The sequence below is a fragment of the Oryzias latipes genome, chromosome 21 (genome assembly GCF_002234675.1).
Source record: "Oryzias latipes chromosome 21, ASM223467v1".
Taxonomy (NCBI): Eukaryota; Metazoa; Chordata; class Actinopteri; order Beloniformes; family Adrianichthyidae; genus Oryzias; species Oryzias latipes.
Window position 1 is genome coordinate 677041 of NC_019879.2, and position 22471 is coordinate 699511.

The 22471-nt window shown below is 43.0% G+C and overlaps 1 protein-coding gene across 2 annotated transcripts in view; it reads left to right on the forward strand.

Annotated features, from left to right (window-relative positions):
- The window catches only part of itgb5 (integrin subunit beta 5), a 55007-nt gene that overhangs the window by 21609 nt on the left and 10927 nt on the right, over window positions 1–22471 (forward strand). For both annotated transcript variants that reach the window (XM_023950461.1, XM_023950462.1), the window contains exon 11: window positions 1415–1669. In XM_023950461.1, the coding sequence (XP_023806229.1) occupies window positions 1415–1669 (255 nt within the window). The remainder of the gene's footprint in view (window positions 1–1414; window positions 1670–22471) is intronic.

Sequence of the window (22471 nt, forward strand, 5' to 3'; positions counted from 1 at the left end):
AGGATGAAGAAGACATGAAGGTAGCTGCTGGTAGAGGATGAAGAAGACATGAAGGTAGCTGCTGGTAGAGGATGAAGACATGAAGGTAGCTGCTGGTAGAGGATGAAGACATGAAGGTAGCTGCTGGTAGAGGATGATGAAGACATGAAGGTAGCTGCTGGTAGAGGATGAAGAAGACATGAAGGTAGCTGCTGGTAGAGGATGAAGAAGACATGAAGGTTGCTGCTGGTAAAGGATGATGAAGACATGAAGGTAGCTGCTGGTAGAGGATGAAGAAGACATGAAGGTAGTTGCTGGTAGAGGATGAAGAAGACATGAAGGTAGTTGCTGGTAGAGGATGAAGAAGACATGAAGGTTGCTGCTGGTAAAGGATGATGAAGACATGAAGGTAGCTGCTGGTAAAGGATTAAGAAGACATGAAGGTAGCTGCTGCTAGAGGATGAAGAAGACATGAAGGTAGCTGCTGGTAGAGGATGAAGAAGACATGAAGGTAGCTGCTGGTAGAGGATGAAGAAGACATGAAGGTAGCTGCTGGTAGAGGATGAAGACATGAAGGTAGCTGCTGGTAGAGGATGATGAAGACATGAAGGTAGCTGCTGGTAGAGGATGAAGAAGACATGAAGGTAGCTGCTGGTAGAGGATGAAGAAGACATGAAGGTAGCTGCTGGTAGAGGATGAAGAAGACATGAAGGTAGCTGCTGGTAGAGGATGATGAAGACATGAAGGTAGCTGCTGGTAGAGGATGAAGAAGACATGAAGGTAGCTGCTGGTAAAGGATTAAGAAGACATGAAGGTAGCTGCTGGTAGAGGATGAAGAAGACATGAAGGTAGCTGCTGGTAGAGGATGATGAAGGTAGCTGATGGTAGAGGATGATGAAGACATGAAGGTAGTTCCTGGTAGAGGATGCAGAAGACAGACAGAGGAAGCCGATTGGCTGTGGAGACCCTGAAGGGAAAATAAGAATTCTAGATACAAACAGCAGACGATTTGGCCAAAACCAAGCATGTAGACCAGTCCTAAATCCTCTGAACACCTCTGTGCTAAGATTCAAATCCATGAAAACCGTGTGGGTTTATCTTGATGAACATCATTATAGTTTAGATTTGAGACCATACTAATGGGGTTATGATCTTTTTATTGTCCAGTTCAGAGTTCTTGAACAGCTTTACGAGGCACGTTCCAACACCAACAGGCTCCTTTGTCCCGTGTAAATTTCTGTTTTCAGTCACTGGACCTGAAGGGTGAAGGAGCAGCCCAAGATGGTGCCTCACACCTAATCTCCTGCCACAGAAGGAACTTTTTAAACTAGAGGATGTTCTGGCAGAGGTTTCAAAAGTAGATCTGTTATTTTCAGGCAAACAGGAAACCCAGCCGTCTGTTTCACAGTCTCATTTGAACTCCCCTTCCTTGCAGGTACGTACACCTGTGGTACCTGTCACTGCGAGCCGGGATATCTGGGTGCCCACTGCGAGTGCCAGGAGGGTGATGGCAACAGTATGGCTGTCAGCGCCTGCCGGGAATCGGAGGGCAAGCAGCTGTGCAGCGGCCGTGGGGAGTGCAGCTGCAACCAGTGTTTGTGCTACGAGTCCGAGTTTGGCAAGTTCTACGGCAGCTTCTGCGAGTGCGACGACTTCTCCTGTGCCCGGCACAAAGGCATCCTCTGCTCAGGTGGGAGGGCTCTGCAGGCCCAGATTCTTCTGCTCAGCTGTACTTAAAGCGCTTTGAAACGGGCCCTCCATCCTGTCCCTCGCCTCCTGCAGGGCCTCAACTCTGATCACATGACTGCAGTGGGATTTCACAGCATTCAATGATATTTCCGGATCATTTAGAAGTTTGGTTGATGCTTTGTGCTGACCTAACCTGGTTATTCGGACAACACAACGGCTGGGTGTGTTTGTCCATAGTTCCTGTCGATGCAAAGATCCAGAATGTGGTGCATGAAGGTCAGATTGTGTCGGTCTCTACGTTGTCGTCACTTCATTAGAGATTCCGGGCTGATGGCAGCTCTGTTCTGGACTGCTGGGAGGCCCACAGAGCTTTGAAAACACCCTGATGAATAGACCCAGTTGGCTCTCCGCGCCTGTTGTGTTCCTATTACATGCGGTCCAAGATCGGATCGTTCTCTGCCAACGTTTGTTCCTGGGAACCACAGAGAGAGCTTTGTGGTGCTGCCCCCCTCATCAAACTGTGGGGTGGATGAGCGCTTTCTGCCAGACAGTCAGCTGGCTCCTGATGTTCCTCCAATATCAGTCTGGACAAACTGATTGGTCAGCTGCAGTGACCTGATGATGCCTCTACAGAGGGCTGATCATTTCAGGAATGCTTTCTGAAGTCAGACGTGTCAAACTTTGGGTTTTTTAGCGTGTGGGGGTGTGGCTGTCCACCCCACTCTCTCATCTGTCTCACCCGACGCTTCCTGCACAACAGTCAGTATTTCAAACATAAATCCTACAGGATTAAACCTACAGGATTGGATCCTGATCTGAAATTGAGTATTTTAAACCAAATTGATCCTGAGGATTGGGATTTGGTAATCTAGTTCCGCCTTTGATCCATATTAAAGACCTCTGTTGGGAATTTCAAAGCTTTGGATTGAATCCCGGATCAGTTTAATCTTGAAAATAGGGATTATTCAGATCCCAGCTCAGAGCAGGATCTGTGGCTGATCGTGTGTTTACTTCTCTTTATAATATAGCCCCCCCCCCATGTGAATTTAGTAAGCCCTTACTTTGGGTTCTGCCCAACCAGAAAAAGAAATTAATTTATACATTTAAATGACAAAGATGCAGGGTTACCACTTTGCACATTATCACACTTTCTCAATGAAGCATAAGAGTCTGTTTTAAAATTGTATTAAACCAAGTTTCTTTTTATTTGAGTATTCAGCAACATATACAGTGTAAAAGACATTCAAACTATTTTTTTTTCCCTTAAAACCCCAAACAAACAAACAAACAAACAAACCCACCCTGTTGCACCCTAAAAGAAAAAGAATTAAATACAATAAAAAAGGATTTTGCTGAATGGAGTAACAGTGTTACCCCTCAGAAAGAAGCGATGGATCAAAATCTTTGATCTTGCTCAGAACTGGCTGCCAGACATTAAAAAACCCTGCAGTACAACCCTTCATTGAATATCTGATTTTTTCTACGGTAAGATGGCACATAAGATCAACAAGATATTTCCTTAAAGTAGGGAGTTGTTTGTTTTTCCAGTGTAGGAGGATTAGCCTTCTGGCCAGAAGTGTAGTGAAAGCAATTACACTTTTGAAATTACTTGGAAGCCGCAGACAGAACTCTGATACACCAAAAATTGCAATTGAGGCATCAGGAGCAATGTGTGTCCCCAATGCGTCAGAGAGAAATTGAAAAATGTTGTGCCAGAAGGCCCTTAGTGTCGGACAAAACCAAAACATATGCGAAAGTGTACCTGGTTCCCTATCACAACGATCACAATTAGCATCACGGTCTGGTTTGATTCTAGCTAACTTTACTTTGGACCAATGCAGTCTGTGAACCACCTTGAATTGTATAACCCTTTGTCTTAAGCATATAGAGGATGAATAAATATTCTGAAGAGCAGTCTGCCATACATCCTCTGATAGGTCCGTAGCCAAATCTTCTTCCCACTTTCTTTTGGTATGAGTCAGTGGATCTGTGTTTGAGTTGATTGCTGTGTATATTTTGCTGATGATTCCTTTTGACTGTGGATTAAAGGTCAAGATGTTTTCAAGAAGTGAGTCTGGTGGTCGCGAGGGGAAATGGTTGAATGTGGTAGATAGAAAACTTCGAAGTTGAAGGTATCTGAAGAAGTGAACATCAGGAATTCTAAATTCACTTTTTAGTCTCTGAAATGAAACAAATTGACCTTCGATGAACAGATCCTTCAGGGTTCTCAGACCATTTGCGGACCAATATGTAAAAGAGGTATCAGTTATGGAAGGGAGAAACATAATATTTTTCATAACTTGGGCATATATTGACATATTTTTAAGGTGCAGGCTTCTCCTAAATTGTGCCCAGATTTTAAGTGAATGTTTAACTACTGGGTTCTGTGAAATTTTGTCGAGAGATTGTGACAGTGGTATTGTGGAACAAAGTAGAGAGCGTAAAGAGGCAGATTGACATGACATTCGTTCAAAATTTAACCATTTAAGATCCTTATGACTTGATATCTCTAGCCAATAAAGCAATGTGCGGATATTAGCAGCCCAGTAATAGTATTGGAAATTGGGAAGTGACATTCCCCCATAATCTTTGTGGTATTGTAAAATATTTTTGCGAATGCGGGCAGTCTTCCCATTCCATATATATGATGAAATCAGTTTGTCTAGGTTAGAAAAGAATGTTTTTGTTAAAAATAAAGGTATAGACTGAAAAAGATATAGAAACTTAGGTAGGATGTTCATTTTAACAACATTAATTCTCCTCCTAAATAAATTGGTAAGGATTGCCAGCGTTGCAGGTCTTGTTTTACACTATCTAACAATGGAATAAAGTTTGTTTTGTACATATGTTTATAATTGCTTGTGATCCAAATCCCTAGATACTTGAATTTATGCTGGCTTAATTTAAATGGTATGGAATTTGACACATCTTTTAGTGCAACAGGATTTATGGGCATCAGTTCACTTTTGTGCATATTTATTTTATAACCTGATATTTTTCCAAACTCACGCAAAAGTGCGAGTAAATGAGGAAGGCTGTATAGGGGATCAGATATATATAGTAATGTGTCATCCGCGTACAGAGACACTTTGTGTTCAGAATCCCCTCTCTGAACACCTTTAATAGAATCATCACCTCGAAGAGTAATTGCCAGAGGTTCAATGACCAAAGCGAATAATAAAGGTGATAAGGGGCATCCTTGCCTTGTTCCACGTCCCAGCTTAAAAAAAGGTGAAAGATTATTATTGGTACGAATTGCTGCGACTGGGGAAGAGTAGAGAATACGTATCCATGAGATAAACCTTGGGCCAAAGCCAAATTTTTCAAGTGTATAAAAAAGGTAGTCCCACTCCACACGGTCGAACGCTTTCTCAGCATCAAGCGAGAGAACTATTTCTGATGTATCTGGTGGAGAGGGATGATGAAGAATATTTAAGAGTCTTCGAACATTATGAAAAGAATGACGATCTTTGATAAACCCTGTTTGATCATCAGATACGATAGAGGGCAAAACAGTTTCCAAGCGATGTGCTAGTATCTTAGCAAAGATTTTACTATCTACATTTAATAACGAGATAGGCCGGTAAGAACTGCACTCTAAGTGACTTTTACCTTTTTTATGTATCAAAGAGATAACAGCCTGTCTCATAGTCTCTGGGAGAGAACCTGAGAGGGAGGAGTCATCATAGACTGAAAGTAATATAGGGGACAAATCTTTTGCAAAGGTTTTGAAAAATTCACTTGGGAAGCCATCTGGTCCTGGTGATTTCCCGCTTTGCATAGAATTTATGGCCTTCTGAATATCTTCTGTTTTAAAAGGTCTCTCCAGATTTTGAGATACTTCCTCATCTACTTTAGGCAGATTAAGCTTGCTAAAAAACTTGTCAAAAAGTACTTGATCCTTTTTAGATTCTGAGGTGTATAACTGTTTATAATATGTATGAAACCTTTGATTAATCTCTAAAGGGTCAGTTAACTTCACATTCTGTTCAGTGTTGATGGCTATAATAGCCTGAGCCACTTGCTGATGACGAAGCTGATGGGCGAGTGTTTTACCTATCTTTTCCCCATGTTCATATGATTTATATCGACATTTGTTTAAAAGATTTTCAATCTGCCGTGTAGTCGACAGATTATATTCGGCCTGAAGAGCTAGGCGCTTTTTGAACAGGTCAGATGAAGGGGAGTTAGCTAGCATATCATCTAATTGGAGAATATCATTTTCAATCCTCTTAATCTTTTCAGTTAGAAGTCTCTTCATTCTAGCACTATAAGATATAATTTGGCCTCTAAGGTATGCTTTTAATGATTCCCAAATTAAGCTAGAGGACATTCCAGGGGTGCTATTACGTGTGATATATTCCTTTATTTCCTTTGAAATAAATTTAACAAACTCTCTATCTGAAAGCAGTAGAGTATTAAATCTCCATGGTCGATATTTATTACCTGGACTTGGCATTTTCAATGTCATTAACAATGGTGCATGGTCAGATATAACTATTGCTTGATATTCACACTTATTGACTAGAGAAAGTAGGTTGCTATCAAGGAAAAAATAATCAATTCGTGAGAAAGTTTTATGTACTGGTGAGTAGAGTAATTTCTGCTATTGGGATTCCGGAATCTCCAGACATCAAACATTCCATATGTTTTAAGAAGCTGGTTGATCACTTGTGATGCCTGTGATGGTTGTGTGGATTTAGGCGAACTACGGTCAAGGGAAGGAGTTAGTACACAATTTATATCACCTCCGAGGATGAGATGGTGCGAATCTATGTTTGGTATTCGGGAAAAAATTTCAGTAAAAAAAACACCATTGTCCCAATTAGGAGCATATATGTTTGCCAGTATAACAGGAGTATTATTCAATCTTCCCACTACTATTATATATCTTCCAGACGGGTCAGCTTCTACTTTTGTCATGTTAAAAGAAATTGATTTTTTAATAAGAATGGCTGTACCTCTGGATTTAGAATGAAAGGTAGAATGAAAAATATGTCCCACCCATCCCCCTTTAAGTCTGGAGTGATCAAAGGTGTTAAGATGAGTTTCTTGGAGGAAGGCAATGTCAGTATTCAACTGCTCCAAATGTGAGAGCACCTTCCTACGTTTTAATGGATGATTTAGTGATTTGACATTCCAGCTAACAAAATTAACTGGGCAACAGCCATACTGACTATTGAATAACTGACTAGCCATTTGCTATGAAAAACAGTATTTTTAAGGCATTAATCTGGGCAAGTAAATACAACCTGTAAGACATGAGATCTCATCACTTTAACAGAAATAGATGCAACAGATGAAAATAAAATAACTTTAGGTGCAACAGGTAACCCACCCCACCCATCACCAACAAGAACATGGTGATCATAAACAACCCTCTGACAACAAAATCCACACATTATGTGCTTGTTAGAACTCTAGCGTCCAGTTTGCTCTGCAAAAATATTTAAGAGTAGAAATACCAAAAAGCCTTTTAACATCTGACACTCAGATTAAATGTCCATTTAAATGGTGCAGGTGAAGAGGTCACACACAAAAATAAAAATATTAAATTAAAAAATTTAATAATAAAAAAAGGGAGGAAAAGGTATGGCTCATTCCGATCAGAGTTTACCTATTTATTCAGATTACCATCCTTTTAGTAGTCATATAGAGTGGAAGTATGATTTGTGTGTGACAGATGAGCATTTCCGTCAGTCTCCCGGTGTGACAAAAAACCCCACAGGAATAACGTAGATGAGGAAAAAATTGAGGAAAAAAAAGAAGAGAAAATAGTAAAAAATGATCACTCCTCAAAGAATATTTCCCTTCACATACGTCATGGCTTGTGCTGCATCCTTAAATCGTTTTTCAATTCCATTGTGTGTAATCCGCAGCTGTGCCGGGTGAAGCAGCCCATAACGCACGTTCTCCCGTCCACGCAGAAGCTTTTTTACCTCATTGAAGGCCGCCCTGGCGCTGGCTACACTCGGTTGATAATCGGGAAAAATGAGGATGGTGGCACCTTTGTAGAGGAGAGGACCTGCAGCTCGGGCACGGCGGAGGATCTCAGTGTAATCCTGATCGTAGTGCATCTTGGCGATGATCGCTCTGGCTTTCCCATCTGCTTGTCTCGTCTGTAGAGCGCGGTGGCATCTGTCAATCAGCACTTCTTTATCGATCTTCAACACCTCTTTGAGTAGTTTGGAGATTGAATCGGGTGTGCTCGGAACTTCCTCAGGTACATTCAATATGCGAATGTTTGATCTCCGCATGCGTCCTTCCATATCCACACACTTTTCTTGGAGGATCGACACGTTTTTTTCCAGCTGCTGGACAGATTTTTGTAAAGTTGTTATGTCATCTGAACACCCTGAAAGTCCTCGCTCCATCTCTGACACAGTAGATTGAATTGCTTTCAACTCTGACCGCACTGTGGCGGTGTTGTTGGCCAACTCTGTTCGGACCGCTTGCATCTCCATTTTCACCTCCCCGAACTCCTTCGCTATCACTTTTGCGAGCTCCGTCTGGAAGAGCTGGGTGATTTCTGATTTGATGGAGGCCAGTATGTCGCTCTTCAGATCTAGAAGTCCCGTCTCAGACAGTTCACACGGCTCCATTGGTGCTCCTAGCTCTTCAGGTGGTGTGCTAAGTGTGGAGCTAGCTGAGTCTGAGCACGTTTTGCTAGCAGAGGCAGCCGCGGCAGCTTTGCTCGTATATTTATATTTGCGGAGACTACTTGCCATCTCAGCTTGCAGAATAAAATCCAGGCGATGAGGAAAGAAGATAGGTTGCTAAGCTGCACGAGTTTTCTTAGCACTTTTTAGAGTATTATGGCTCTTTTTTGCTAATTTATGCAGAGCACGCTAAACATGCGACCTACTCCATTGCCTGCTCGCTAGCGCCCCTCTGTTTTAAAATTGTATTAGATATAAAATGAAGAGATTCTCATTCATATTCAGAGATCAACAATGCAAACACCTAAAATAAGGATCAGAAGCAGCTTCACTGTAGGACAGTCAAAACACAAAGACAAAATCCTGGTCAAAAGGCCTCTGCTCTTTTCTGAGGATTTAATGATCATTTCCAGTTTTTGGTAGATATTTCAGGGCATAAAAGAATGCAAACATGAAAAAAGAGGCATTTCCATGGAAACACTGAGCACACAGTGACTCATCCGTTCACACACATTTATAATAAGAGGAAACAAACATGAACTCTGTCATGCTTCACTAGGCCTGCAACCATAAAACTATCCGATCTGTCAGTTCCCTGCATGGTCACGTCTGTGACCCAGACAAAGATGTTTAAACAGTTAGGACGGTAAAAAGAAGCTGGTTTCCTTCTGAATGAAGCAGCTTGATGGAGCAGAAGTCTGCAAAGTTTGTTTTTTTGTCATGCTCTTACAGATCTGTACATTCTCATGATAGATACTTAACAAAATATGACCTTTGAAAAATGATCAACCTAGAGTGAGATATTACCCACGTTTGGTTCTAAATGTTCTGCAGACTCTTTCTTCGCTGCAGGGGAATGTTCCGCCTTTTTCCGGGTTCTTGTCTCTGACCCTGTGGGCGCGGTGGATCTGAGCAGATCTGACTGTATTTGATCCTATCCGGCAGTTTTGAAATACCGGATTAAATACCTTTGATCCGTGGAGTCAGATCAGAGTAATTTGTAATCTGGATCCATTTAATCCTGATCCAAAGTTTAGAAATACTGGGCCTCAGGGTTCCTGTAATCTTACAAAAGGACTCTTCACAGTCACATGTTGTTTGTGTGTCTTTATCAGATCATAGAATTTATCGGAACATCTGTCCATTTGGAAACCCCAAGGTCAAAATGGGAAACACCTCCATAAGTGGTAGAGTATGATAGAGAAAAGATCCTGATCCAGATCCAGACTGATAGGGTGGTAATGGAGAACCAACCAGACATTGTAGTGGTGGATAAAGAACAGAGGAAAGCCGTTGTGGTGGGTGTGGCAGTGCCAAGCGATGGGAACATCAGGAAGAAGGAACATGAGAAACTGGAGAAATACCAGGGACTCAGAGAAGAACTGGAGAAAGCCTGGAAAGTGAAGGTGACAGTGGTGCCTGTGGTAATTGGAGCACTCGGGGGCAGTAACCCCCAAGCTGGAGGAGGGGCTACAACAGATACCTGGAAAGACCTCAGACCTCTCAGTCCAGAAAAAAACAGGAACAGCTAAGATACTGCAGGACCCTCAAGCTCCCAGGCCTCTGGTAGAGGACCCCAGCTTGGAGGAGAAAACCACCCACGGAGGGTGAGAGGGGTGTTTAATTTTATATATACATTCGCTTTAACAGACAGAAGTTGTGGCAGCAGTTGAAGTGGTAAAGGACCTGCCTGGACTTCAGTCTTCTGCAGCTTTTCAGTGCAGAACATTCACAAATATGCGGCTCATAGAAGTTTTCCTGCAGTCCTCTGCCTCCAGAGACCTGCTGGAATCCTGCCACGGGAATAACCGCATGTCTGCTGGTGCTTCCACCCCGACGCTAAACTTCCTCACGATTCAGTTATTCTGGCTGCTTCAGTCAATCTGGAGTTAATCAGGACTTCCTGCCCCCCCTAAAACCTCTCTTCCTCTAAGCTTTCAGCTCTCCTCGGCTGGCTCTCCTTTTACAGAAATAGCATTACTTCTTTCCAGACTTACACAATCTGTTTTTGCTTCTCTAAAAGGAACCTGCTGCATTGTGGGTGCACGTGCACACGCGTGTGCGTGGAATGGTTCTTCAGAGCTGCTGGATCTGTTTTGGCTGACTGCAGTCCTCTGGGCGTTCATGCACAGATGTTTCATCGTTCTAATGCAGGAATGATGTCATGGATCTTTTCTCCTGCTTTTGGACTCTGGGATCTGCTTCCTGTCCAGCTCAGCACCAGCTTCCAGTCCTGTCCTCCGGATCTAGGCCGTCCAACAGCGCCTACACAAGAACAGCGCCACCTGTGGTTCTGAATCCTCCAGAGAGTCTGTCATACTTCTGTGGAGGAGTGGCTTCAGGCTCCGCCTACAGCCTTTTCTTTGTGGTGTGACATGTTAGCTGAGGGACGCCACGGTGTGAATTTTTATTCAGAGAGGAACAAGTTATCCCAGAATTCCTTGCTACTGCCAAATGTAAAAGTCGGCATGACCTGCTGCTGCAGTTCAGATGCTCCTCGGGTCCATGTGACCCGCAGAGAAGGTGCTCCTGTGTGCAGAGCGAGAAGGTGGGGAGAGATGGCCAAAAGTGTCCAATCAAAGCCGTCAGCCGCTGTGCTGGATGCCCCCCCCCCCCCCCTTCCTCACAGAAGTGTGAAGTTGGTCAGAGCAGACAGAAGTCTTCCTGTCTGTGCTCAGATCTCTGTTAGGAGATCATGGATCATTTTGAAAACGAATGTTTGCAGCAAGAACCTGAAGCTCGGGCAGTGGCTGAAGACTTTTCCAGAATGAAGGTTGGTCTGCTGACCGGAATCCAACAGAGGAGGACCTTCCGTGTCAGCCAGCTCTGCCTCCCGCGCTGCTCCCTGGTTTGCTGCAGCAGGTTCGGGTTCACCCGCTGCTCCTCAGATCAGCCCCATGGTATTTACAGAGGAACTGCAAATTCTTAAGACTTGGACGATTCATGGAATGAAGTCTCATAAAAAACAACCTGGCAGTACATAAACAGGCCTATAGCGACCATCAAAAAGTCTATTGCAGAGCCCTTACAATAGCCGGTTCGAAGTTCTGTTCCCACAAGATCAATAGTAACACTAGAAATTTTCCACCATACACTCTCTGCTTAAGCCCCCCACACTTAACCAGTGATGCTAGTGTCAGCAGCTGTGATAGATTCATAGGTTATTTTCACCAGTAAAATATTTTCCATAAGATCTAACTTCCTGCCCACTACTACTATTCCCACCTCATCTGCAAATCCAACTGTACCAACAGCTCCAAGGACCCCTTCTGAATTCACACTCACTACACACAGAGATTGAGGCCATCTTAAGGGTTATGAAATCCTCAACCTGCCCACTTGACCCCCTCCCAACAGCCCTGATCAAAGACAACATTTCAAGTATCAGTCCAATTGTCACAACTATAATTAACCAATCATTACAAACTGGTCATGTTCCCCTTGCTCTCAAAACTGTCATTATAAGACCACGCTTAAAAGAAAAACCTGCACTGGATCCCGATAATTTGGCAAACTACAGACCCATTTCCAACCTACCGTTCCTGTCCAAGGTTCTTGAAAAATTGTTGCAGCTCAGCTCCACCATCATCTCTCAAGCACACCTTATATGAAAAATTTCAGTCTGGTTTCCGGTCAGCTCACAGTACAGAGACAGCCCTGGTCCGAGTCATGAATGACCTACTCTTAGCTGCAGACCGGGGCTCCCCATCTCTACTCCTCCTTCTGGACCTATCAGCTGCATTTGACACTGTGGATCACGGCATTCTCCTCAACCGTCTTCATACTACTGGTTGACTCTCTGGGAACATACTCAACTGGTTTAAATCACAACTCAAACAGGACAGAATATGTAGCTCTGGGGACTGCCAAATCTCACGCACACATAGTCACCTGCGGAGTTCCTCAAGGCTCTGTTCTTGGACCTTCACTTTTTACTATCTACATATCTCCACTCGGACAAATGATCCGTAAACACAACACTTCATTCCACTGTTACGCCGATGACACACAGTTATGTGTAAAAATGGATTCCACTCCCACCCTAACTTCTTCTGCCCTCCAGGCATGTCTCGAGGAGGTAGAGGCGTGGATGGCGACTGTAGTGCAAAAGTTGGGCGGTCGACCCATGATCGTAAGATTGCAGGTTCGATTACCGCCTTGCACACCCATGTGTCGAAGTTTCCTTGGGCAAGACACGGAACCCCACCTTGCCTCTGGTGAGAGGTTGGCGCCAGTGTTTGGCAGCAGAGCCGCTACCAGTGTGTAAATGTGTGTGAGTGGGTGAATGGGTCTGTGACTGTAAAGCGCTTTGGGCCTTTTAGGTAGAAAAAGTTCTATATAAGCATACGCCACTTACCATTTACCATGGCTGAAAACTCTCTCCAATTCACCAGCAACAAGACTGAAGCCATATTAATCAGTACCCCTCACCAGATGAAAACATCCTCCACCAAAAGCATTATGGTTTCTGGTCACAACATTCTGCTCTCTTCACCTGTGATCCATCTTGGTGTCAAAATCTACTCTAATCTAACATTTGATCTTCGCATAAGTCACCTCTCCAAAGTGTCTTTTTTCCATCTCAAAAATATTGCAAAGGTCCGCCCCTCACTCACCCAGTCTGATGCAGAAAAACTGATCCATGCATTTATCTCCTCCAGACTTGACTACTGCAATGCTCTCCTTGTTGGGATTCCTGGCAGGAGCCTGGAAAAGCTCCAGCTCATCCAAAACTGCGCTGCAAGGGTCCTGACAAGGATTTGACCACATCACTCCTGTTCTTCAATCACTTCACTGGTTACCCATTCGTTTCAGAATTCACTACAAACTCCGTCTCCTCACCTACCAATGCGTCCATGGAACTGCCCCTGCCTGCCTCAGTGAGCTCCTTTCCCCGCATGCTTCTTCACGACTCCTCCGCTCAAATGTTACTCATTGCCTTCACCAACCAAGGACCAGGCTAACCACAATGGGAGACAGAGCCTTTCAGGCTGCTGCCCCTCGACTCTGGAACAATCTTCTGGAATCCCCCAGAGCCCCACAAAGCCTTGACACTTTTAAAAAAGGCTTAAAGACTTTCCTTTTAAAAAAAATGCTTTTTAGTACTTTTGTTGTTGTTTTTTGTCTTACTTTGCTCTTATTTGTAAACTTTTGCTATTCCTGCTTTCATTGTAGCGCTTTGAGATTTCTTTTTTTTGTAAATATCTTATTATTTTTTACGACATGAACAAAGTTAGAAACATTATATATAGAACAAAAAACAAAAGAAAAGAAAACCTCAAGAAGGTACGTAGAGTTTGTCAGGTTGAGATTTTTTTCCTTTCCAGGATACTGATCACAAAGTTAACCATATGTCATAACCTTTTCTTGTTTTGTACATAAACCATCTTTCCCAGTCCTTCAGAAATTGTTCTTCCTTCATTTTTAGTTTGTATGTTAGTCTCTCCATTGTTTGGATTTCTTCCACAATATACATCCATTTCTTGTGTGTTGGGGCTTCAGCCTTCTGCCAGTTCTTAGTTATGACTTTCTTTGCTGCCACTAGAAGAGCTTTTCCAAGGTTTTGGTCAGTTTTATGTACAGTTCCCTCTAAGTAGCCCAGACACATCACAAGACAGGTTTGGGGTATCTTGTACCTGAGTGTTTCACATATAGCAGAGTGGATGGTGTCCCAGAAGAGTTTTATTTTCTCACATTCCCAAAATATGTGTCTGATTTGATTCCTTATCCATACAAATTCTCCAGCAGAGTTGCTGAGTTTTAATTAGTTTAATTAGTTTTATTGTCCCACATCTCCTTGGAGATTCTTTCTCTCAAATCATTTTTCCATTTTGCTTTGACATATAAAGTTGACGGGCTGCACGGTGGCGCAGTGGTTAGCGCTCTTGCCTCACAGCAAGAAGGCCCCCGGTTCAAGTCCCGGTTGGGGGACATGAAAAACACAACATCAATGGGGGACCTTTCTGTGTGGAGTTTGCATGTTCTCCCCGTGCATGCGTGGGTTTTCTCCGGGATCTCTGGCTTCCTCCCACCGTCCAAAAACATGCTACATAGGTTGATTGCCAACTCTAAATTGTCCACAGGTGTGAGTGTGAGAGTGAATGTGTGAGAGTGAATGGATGTGTGATTGAGGATATTCCACCCTGCGACAGACTGGCGACCAGTATCCCTTGCCTACGCCCAAGTGGCCGGGATAGGCTCCGGCAACCCCGTGACCCCGAAAGGGAATAAACGGTTAAGAAGATGAATGAATGAATGAATGAATATAAAGTTGACCCCACTTTTGATTCCATAAGGTGCTTATATGAAATGGATACAACCTTGGGAATATTTTCACTGTAGGCCTGTATAAATGTCTTAATTATTGGGTGTATTTTGTGTTCTTCTGTTTTGATTCACTTTTCATAGTAGTCTCGCATTTGCATATATCTGAATAGGTCCTGATTTATTAGACCATATGTGTCTTTAAGTTCCTGAAATTCACTCATTTCACCTTTCTATATTATTGTGCACATGGCCATAATACCCTTTTCAGCCCATTGTTTGAATCTGTGGTCAAATTGTGCAGGTCTAAATGTGTCGTCATATGCTGTCCATTTCAGCAATCTGATTTCTTCACCTAATTTTAGTTGTTTTACAACATAATACCAGTTCTCAAGAGTATATAATGTTAGTGGATTTAGATCTAAATGTTCTTTAGCAGTGGCTGGGATCTCATTTTCCCCCAGACATGTTTAAATTGGGAATCTGGGTGCAAAAAGTTCTATATCTTTCCACCTGGCAACATACTCTGTATTGCACCAGTATAGTATACGATGTATTTGGGCAGCTCTAAAGTATTCTTTTAGATTAGGTAAGGCTCTTCCCCCCCTGTATATTGGGTACCGTAATTTCCGAACTATAAAGCGCACCCGATTACAAGCCGCACCCACCCATTTCCACGTGTTTAACTTCTTTTGTACATACACAAACCGCGTCAGTGTACAAGCCGCATGCATTACGCAACATAGTCAGCCTGACAAATCACGTCCTGACTCCCAGACAGAGTGTAATTCATTAGCACACTGTGGGAGGAGACAGCCTTGCCTCAGGCTCATGTATTTGAATACACTCACATCTGCCAAACAGCATGCAGGTCTATTCTGTTCACAAGTTCCTCAGTTATGGTTTTTTTTATTTTAAATTTTTTTTTTTTTTTTTTACTTATTGACAATCTAGGTATCATACATAAAATTAAAAACAGTAACCATATAATCAACATTACATACCTCAGTTATGATGAGGAAATTTACATCTGCGATCCCCCATTTCCCATGAGTCTTAGGGGCTAAAGGCGGGTCTAACCCGGCTCGCCACACTGTTGTACGTGTTTAAGAATGAGCAAGGAGCAGCAGTGGATGGAGGGGCGAACGGGAACAGCTCTCCTTCCGCTTGTGTCGCGGCAGCGTTATGGGAGTAACAGGGCTGGTTAAAAAAACACACCAGTAAAATAAAGCTGCGGCGACTGAAAAGCGCGCGCCTCAGCGCGGCGCATGCGTCAGAAGTTTCCTTCCACAACAAACACTGTTGCTCCGCGGACGCCTCTGCGCTCCGCGCTCGCCAAGCGGGCTCCTTGTCTCCCCTTCCTATCTTATCCGACACCCCTGGCCAGGGCGGCTCCAAGGAGGAGCGCTTCGTCCCCATTGCGCCGGTGGACGGAGCAAATCGTGTCTGTGCAGAGCAATCGGACTTAATACTGAACGTTTTGTGGATGAGGGGCGGATGCGTTGTTACGTGTGGGAGCCATCAGACTGCCATCGGCCCCGCAGCTCTATGTGAACGAGCAGCAGGAGAACATGTCTCCAGCTCACACGGAGGCTTTGAGCTTTCAAAGCAAAATTCCGCTCAGTCCTTAGAAACAGTTAAAACGACCACGTCAATTTGTGTTTCCAGTCGTGTCCCGACAAAATAAAGAATTGGGATTGTGGGATCTCTACTGGTAAAGCTAGAAACAAGTAAATGAGCCGTGGTAGTATATTCTTTTTTATAACATTTATGTTTTCACGTACGTGGGCTGCATGGTGGAGCAGTGGTTAGCGCTCTTGCCTCACAGCAAAAAGGCCCCTGGTTCAAGTCCCGGCTGGGGGACATGAAAAACACAACATCAATGGGGGACCTTTCTGTGTGGAGTTTTGCATGTTCTCCCCGTGTATGCGTGGGTTCCCTCCGGGATCTCCGGCTTCCTCCCACCGTCCAAAAACATGCTTCATAGGTTGATTGGCAACTCTAAATTGTCCACAGGTGTGAGTGTGAGAGTGAATGGATGTGTGATTGAGGATATTCTACTCTGCGACAGACTGGCGACCAGTCCAGGGTATCCCTTGCCTACGCCCAAGTGGCCGGGATAGGCTCCGGCAACCCCGTGACCCCGAAAGGGAATAAACGGTAAAGAAGATGAATGAATGTTTTCACGTAATCCTAGCGTGTATGTTGACCATCTTTCTATGACTTTTCTCATATTGATATTTGTACGTTCATAGTTATCTTGATATAGTTTTGCTGGGTCTTTAGATATATTCACCCCCAAGTACTCAAGTGATTTGGCATCCCATTTTATCTTCCATTTCTTTAAACCTTGATTTGCAACACAATTAAACGTGAGTATCTGAGTTTCATTTATATTTATTTTGTATCCTGAGCATTGAACAAATCTATCAAAAATCTTCATCAAATTACCAAATGATTTGACTGGATCTAATAAATATACCATGACGTCATCCGTGAACAGACCCATGATATGTACCTGTCCACCGATGTCTATTCCTGTTATCCTAGTGTCTTGTCTCACCATTTGGGCTAATGGTTCGATATAAAGTGCACAGAGTAGGGGTGTAAGAAAAAGTCGATTCGGCAAAATATCGCGATAGTTCATTTGGCAATACTTGTATCAATTCAAAATGCTGCCGGGACGATATTTATTTATTCATTTATTTATTTATTTCTGAGCATCCTTAACGTCAGCGTCAGACTTTTTTTTTTTTTTTTTTTTTTTTTAACTTGTCCTGTCCAACAGCTAGGCAGACAGATGAGAGCTGAGGGCCTCTTGTGTTGGACATATTTTACTTTAACAAGAGGGGTTATTAATCTTCAGACAAACCAAAGGTATGTCTGAATAAACCCCTTTTGTAATTGAGTCGGACTCTTGTTGTCCACTTCACCCTCCGACCGCTAGTTGGCAGCAGAGAGCATGGAGCCTCTTTGAGCAGCTCCACACCACACAAAACAACAGGAAGACTGCAGCCAGAGGCAGCTTGTTCTGTTATGAGACATGAAATACTTAGTTTTTACTTGAATGGATACCAAACAGAAACTCTGAGCCATGTTGCTGCCAGTAAGATATGAAAACGAGGATTTCTGTGCTTTTTAGCGGCTCAGATAAATACGAGTGGAGCACGGCAGCAGCTAATAGGCTAATGCGCTAGGCTTAGCATATGCTAAAATGCTATCGGCAAAGCGGGCCAAAGTTCTGCAGAACCTCCCAGCAATGGATTCTAGTTTACTAGTTTAGCAACCTGATGGATCAGAGGGATGTGTACAACGCTCTGAAAAAAGGCCGACATCGTGGCGAGGAGCGTTAGTTTACTTCCGTGTGTGAGAAGCGTAGCTGCAAAGGTGCAGCAGAGGCAAAGCAGACTGATATGTAAACAAAGCAACTTTTTTGTCACATTAAAGCAATTTTCCTTCGTTCTTTCCTGCTGCCTCATCATCCCACTTTGTTTCTGGAAAGAATTAGTTTGTCCCCCCACACCCCACCCTTTATTTTGGAAGAACCACCATTCAGACTCTTGAACCGTTGAAAAGTACTGGAGAAGCTACATTAAGCAATGTTGAAATTAAAAAGCATTTTATTTCCCTAAAAGAAACTTACTCGTTAAGGCTCATTCATTCTTTGTTTTTCTTATACTGAAAAAGATTTTGTTGTGGAAATCAGACAATGTTGACTGTTCCCTTTCTATATTTTAACTTACCAAAATAAAAGCACTATGAATTTGTTTCGGTAAACGCAACTTATGTATAAATGAGACACAATTGCAGTGCTTAACATTATGATCATTACTGTGATAAACTGAATTTGACCATTTTATTACAGTGGAAGACATTAAAATTCCTGTAGAGTCATATTTAAAGAAAAAAAGAAAGAAAAAATGTTTTGGTAAAGTATCGGGATATGTATTGTCTCTTGCCAGACTCTTGCCAATACACACCCCTAGCAAAGAGTACAGGGCAAAGGAAACAGCCCTGTCTAGTCCCCATTCCCAGAATGAATCTATTTGTGAGAGAGCTGTTGATTTTGATTCTACCTGTAGGTTTGTAATAGAGAAAACTGATACACTGAATTGACTTTTCACTGAATCCAAATTTCTTCAATGTTAAGGATAGAAATTCCCAATTGACTCTATCAAATGCCTTTTCGGCATCTAAACCTATTAAGGCAGCTGGTAATTTTTTCTGTGTATCCTGTTTATGATATCTTATATTATCATGTGTTTGTCTGCCTTTGACGAATCCGGTTTGGTCCTCATCTATTAAGTTTGATATAAATGATTGGAGTCTATTTCAAGTTATAGAGGTGTATATTTTATAGTCAACATTTAAGATAGAAACTGGTCTGTAGTTTTGACAATATTGCTTGTCCTTTAATGGCTTAGGAAGTACTGTAATGACTGCCTCCTTCCAGGAGGGTGGAGTTTATCCACTTGATAAAATCCAATTGAAAGTGGAGTGAAGCAGTGGGATAATTATTTCTTCGAATTCTTTATACAATTCTGATGGAAAGCCATCACTCCCAGGTGTCTTGTTTGATTTCAGCTTGCCAATTGCTTTTTTAATTTCTTCCGTGGAAATTTCTGCCGTCATGAGATCCTTTTGTTTCGTTCCTATTGAAGGTCTAATTAGTCTAGTAAGGTTCGCATCTCCTCTTGTTTTGCAGTCATTAGATTAGTGTATAAGTCCTCATAATAGTCCCTAAATATATTCTCAATTTCTTCTGGATTACATTTTAGTTGATTTGTTTTTGGGTCTTGTATTTTATTAATGTTTAGTTCTACTTGTCTTTCTCTCGTATTCGTCGAGCTAACAGCCTTGTGGCTTTGGGGCCTGAGTCGTAATAGTTTTGTTGTAAGTATCTTATTCTTGTTTCGGTCTCGTATTGGAGTATATCATTAATCTTGTTTTTTGTTTCACTGATTAGCTGTCTTGTTGTTTGGTTTGCGTTGTCTTTGAAAGCTTGTTCCATTTCTCTCAGGTCTGAGGTAAGTGTCTCATATTGTTTTACTCTTTCTTTTTTCATCTGACTTCCAATTGCAATAAATCTCCCTCGTATCACTGCTTTTAGTGCATCCCAAATAATAGCTGGATTTGATTCCCCATTATTGTCTAATTCAAGATAATTTTGTATATCCATTTTGTTTGGTCACTGTTTTATTGTTTAAAATTCCTGCGTTCAGCCTCCATAGAGTATTTCTTAGCCTGCCCTTAAGTCTAATTTTTAAATAAAGGTGATTGTGGTCTGATACATCAGCTACTCCAATGTTACACCCCATTATTGTGCTTATGTGCTCTTTCTGCATGAAGAAATAATCAATCCTGGAGTAGACTGAATGAGTTTCAGAGTAGTGGCTGTATTCTTTTTGTAGAGGGTGGAGATCTCTCCACACATCAATAAATCCCATTGATTTCCACATATTTTTTACTAATTTTGAGGTTGGTTTCTTATTTCTATTCTTACTGGTTGTGTCGAGGTTATAGTCCATAATCACATTTAAATCCCCTCCACAGATGCATATACCTTCAGTTTCAATTGCAATAGTGTCAAACAAAAGTTTTAAAAACTCTTTAGTACTTTCTGGTGGAGCATAGACCTTTACCAGCGTTATTGTAGCCTGGTCAATTACTCCTTTAATTATAATAAATCGCCCTTCTTTATCTTTAACCTCCCTTTTACATGTGAACTGAACTGTGTTCACTATCAATATTGCTACTCCTCGTTTCTGTGGATTGGTGTGTGAGCTATAGAAAGCGTTCTGCCGCCTCCCATGGTTGCTGTATGGAGTGGGCCCCCCCTCTTTCGGTTTTATTTGCACCTTAGACATGTAGGGCCCTTGGTAGGGGGGGTGCTTGGACATCACTGCCAGCAAGCAGCAGATGTCCTCCTGGCACCCTACCCGCCAATTTTAACCGCACCTTAGACAATTAGGGCCCCTTGGTGGGGAGGGTGAGGGGACATCACTGTGAGTAATCAGGAGATGTCCCCTCAGTGCCCTACCCGCCAATTTTAACTGCACCCCCTTAGTGCACACACCCAACTTGTTGCTTTATGCTGCTTCATGGTCTTACCCCCCTTCCCCTCCTATTATCACCCCCTACCCCCCCCTCTCTCTAACGTCCCTCTCTCTTCTTCCCCTCTTTCCTTTTCCGTCCGGTCCAACACCAAAGATTTTCAAACATGATTGAAATTAATAAAGTTTGGCCTCAATTACAAAAGGGGTTTATTCAGACATACCTTTGGTTTGTCTGAAGATTAATAACCCCTCTTGTTAAAGTAAAATATGTCCAAAACAAGAGGCCCTCAGCTCTCATCTGTCTGCCCAGCTGTTGGACAGGACAAGTTAATAAAAATAAATTAAAAAAAAGTGTTCTTGATCCCAGGTTCTTCTGAGCAAGAAACGGGAAATGCTGACTCTGCAAACACGATTCCTCCAGAACTGAAACCGTCTTTGTTTTGTCTCTGCTGTGGTGAGTCACGTCAGCAAGAGTTTAGACTTTCTTCTGGCTGTCAGCAACTGTTTTTAACTTCCCCAACCCTAAACTGAGGAGGAGGGGGGGGGGGGGGGGGTTCTCTGGACATCAGCTTCTTTTTTTGCACTAAGCTGCTTTTTGGAGATGAAACGTGAAGCTGCTCTTCAGACACTCACTTCATGAGAGTCTGTCGTTTGAGATGATCAGCAAAACAAACCTAAACTCCGTTTGATGAGAAAGTGATGCCGGGGGGGGCACAAAAGTTGTTTTAAATCCCAAAAGTTCTTTGGAAGAGGGCAAACCTTCTGCTGGTGTTTCTGCAGAAAGAACAGCTTTTCAAAGTGAGGAAAGAACATTCAGGTCTTCATGAAAAAGCAGACTGAACCTTTTCATCAAGATTTACCATTTACATTTGAAAAAGCCCAAATCTCCCAGCTTTTAGACTGGACTTGAAGGTAGCACGGGTCTGTCTCAAGAAATACTGAGTCACAAACGGGCTGATCTGTTCATGTTTACATGAAACAAGGACCAACACATGTCACTTGTGTTCATTCAACACCAACACATACGTGCACACTCACAAAAATGACACACAGCCCACAACTCTGAGTCTAATGTGTCTCAGAAGGGAAAGGACGCCTCAGGTCCGTGTGAGAGACGTTTTTAGACCAACGTTTGGAACTTTTTTCTGTTTCTGGTTCCTTGGTCCCCCTTCATTTCCATGACTTGTTTAAGTGGCTTCAGACATGTGGAGTAAATAAGAAGAGCTGACTACTCAGGAGGAAGGCGCCATCGTCTTCTCACTTGAAGTTTTGCTCCCCCTGGGAACGTTTGACTTCTCCCGCCAGCCGAGGCCACCTTGGTTGGAGATGACATCATCCCGCAGACGCTGCTGTTGTGTCTGGGACTTCTCGGCGCAGGATGGTTCCCAGCCTCTGACCCTGAAGCTGCGAGCTGCTGGCCGTGAGAACAGAAGTAGAGTTCTGCAGATCCCAAGGGAAATCGGTCACAGGTGCCATCGGGGTTTTCTTCATGGGGCGGGGCTTCAGTCGCTGCAGCTTCCCTCTGAAATGAAAAAAAGGCTTCTGCATTCCACGCAGCCCTGAATGCACCCTAAAGTCTGCTCTCTGTGTAATTAGCAGGCCGTTGTGCAGCGTGAGCCCCCCCCCGGGGCCTGCAACCACCCTCAGTGCAGCTCCCCATGTCAGGGAGGGGCTACCATCTAATCCTCCATGTCAGGATGGTCTTTCTGTCTCTGGGATTCACACCCCCACCCTCTGATAAGACAAAGTTGATTTTAGGCACACTGATGCGTTCAGGGGCATCAGAGTCCCGTTAGCACTTATCAGAAGGATTTGTCTTTGCTT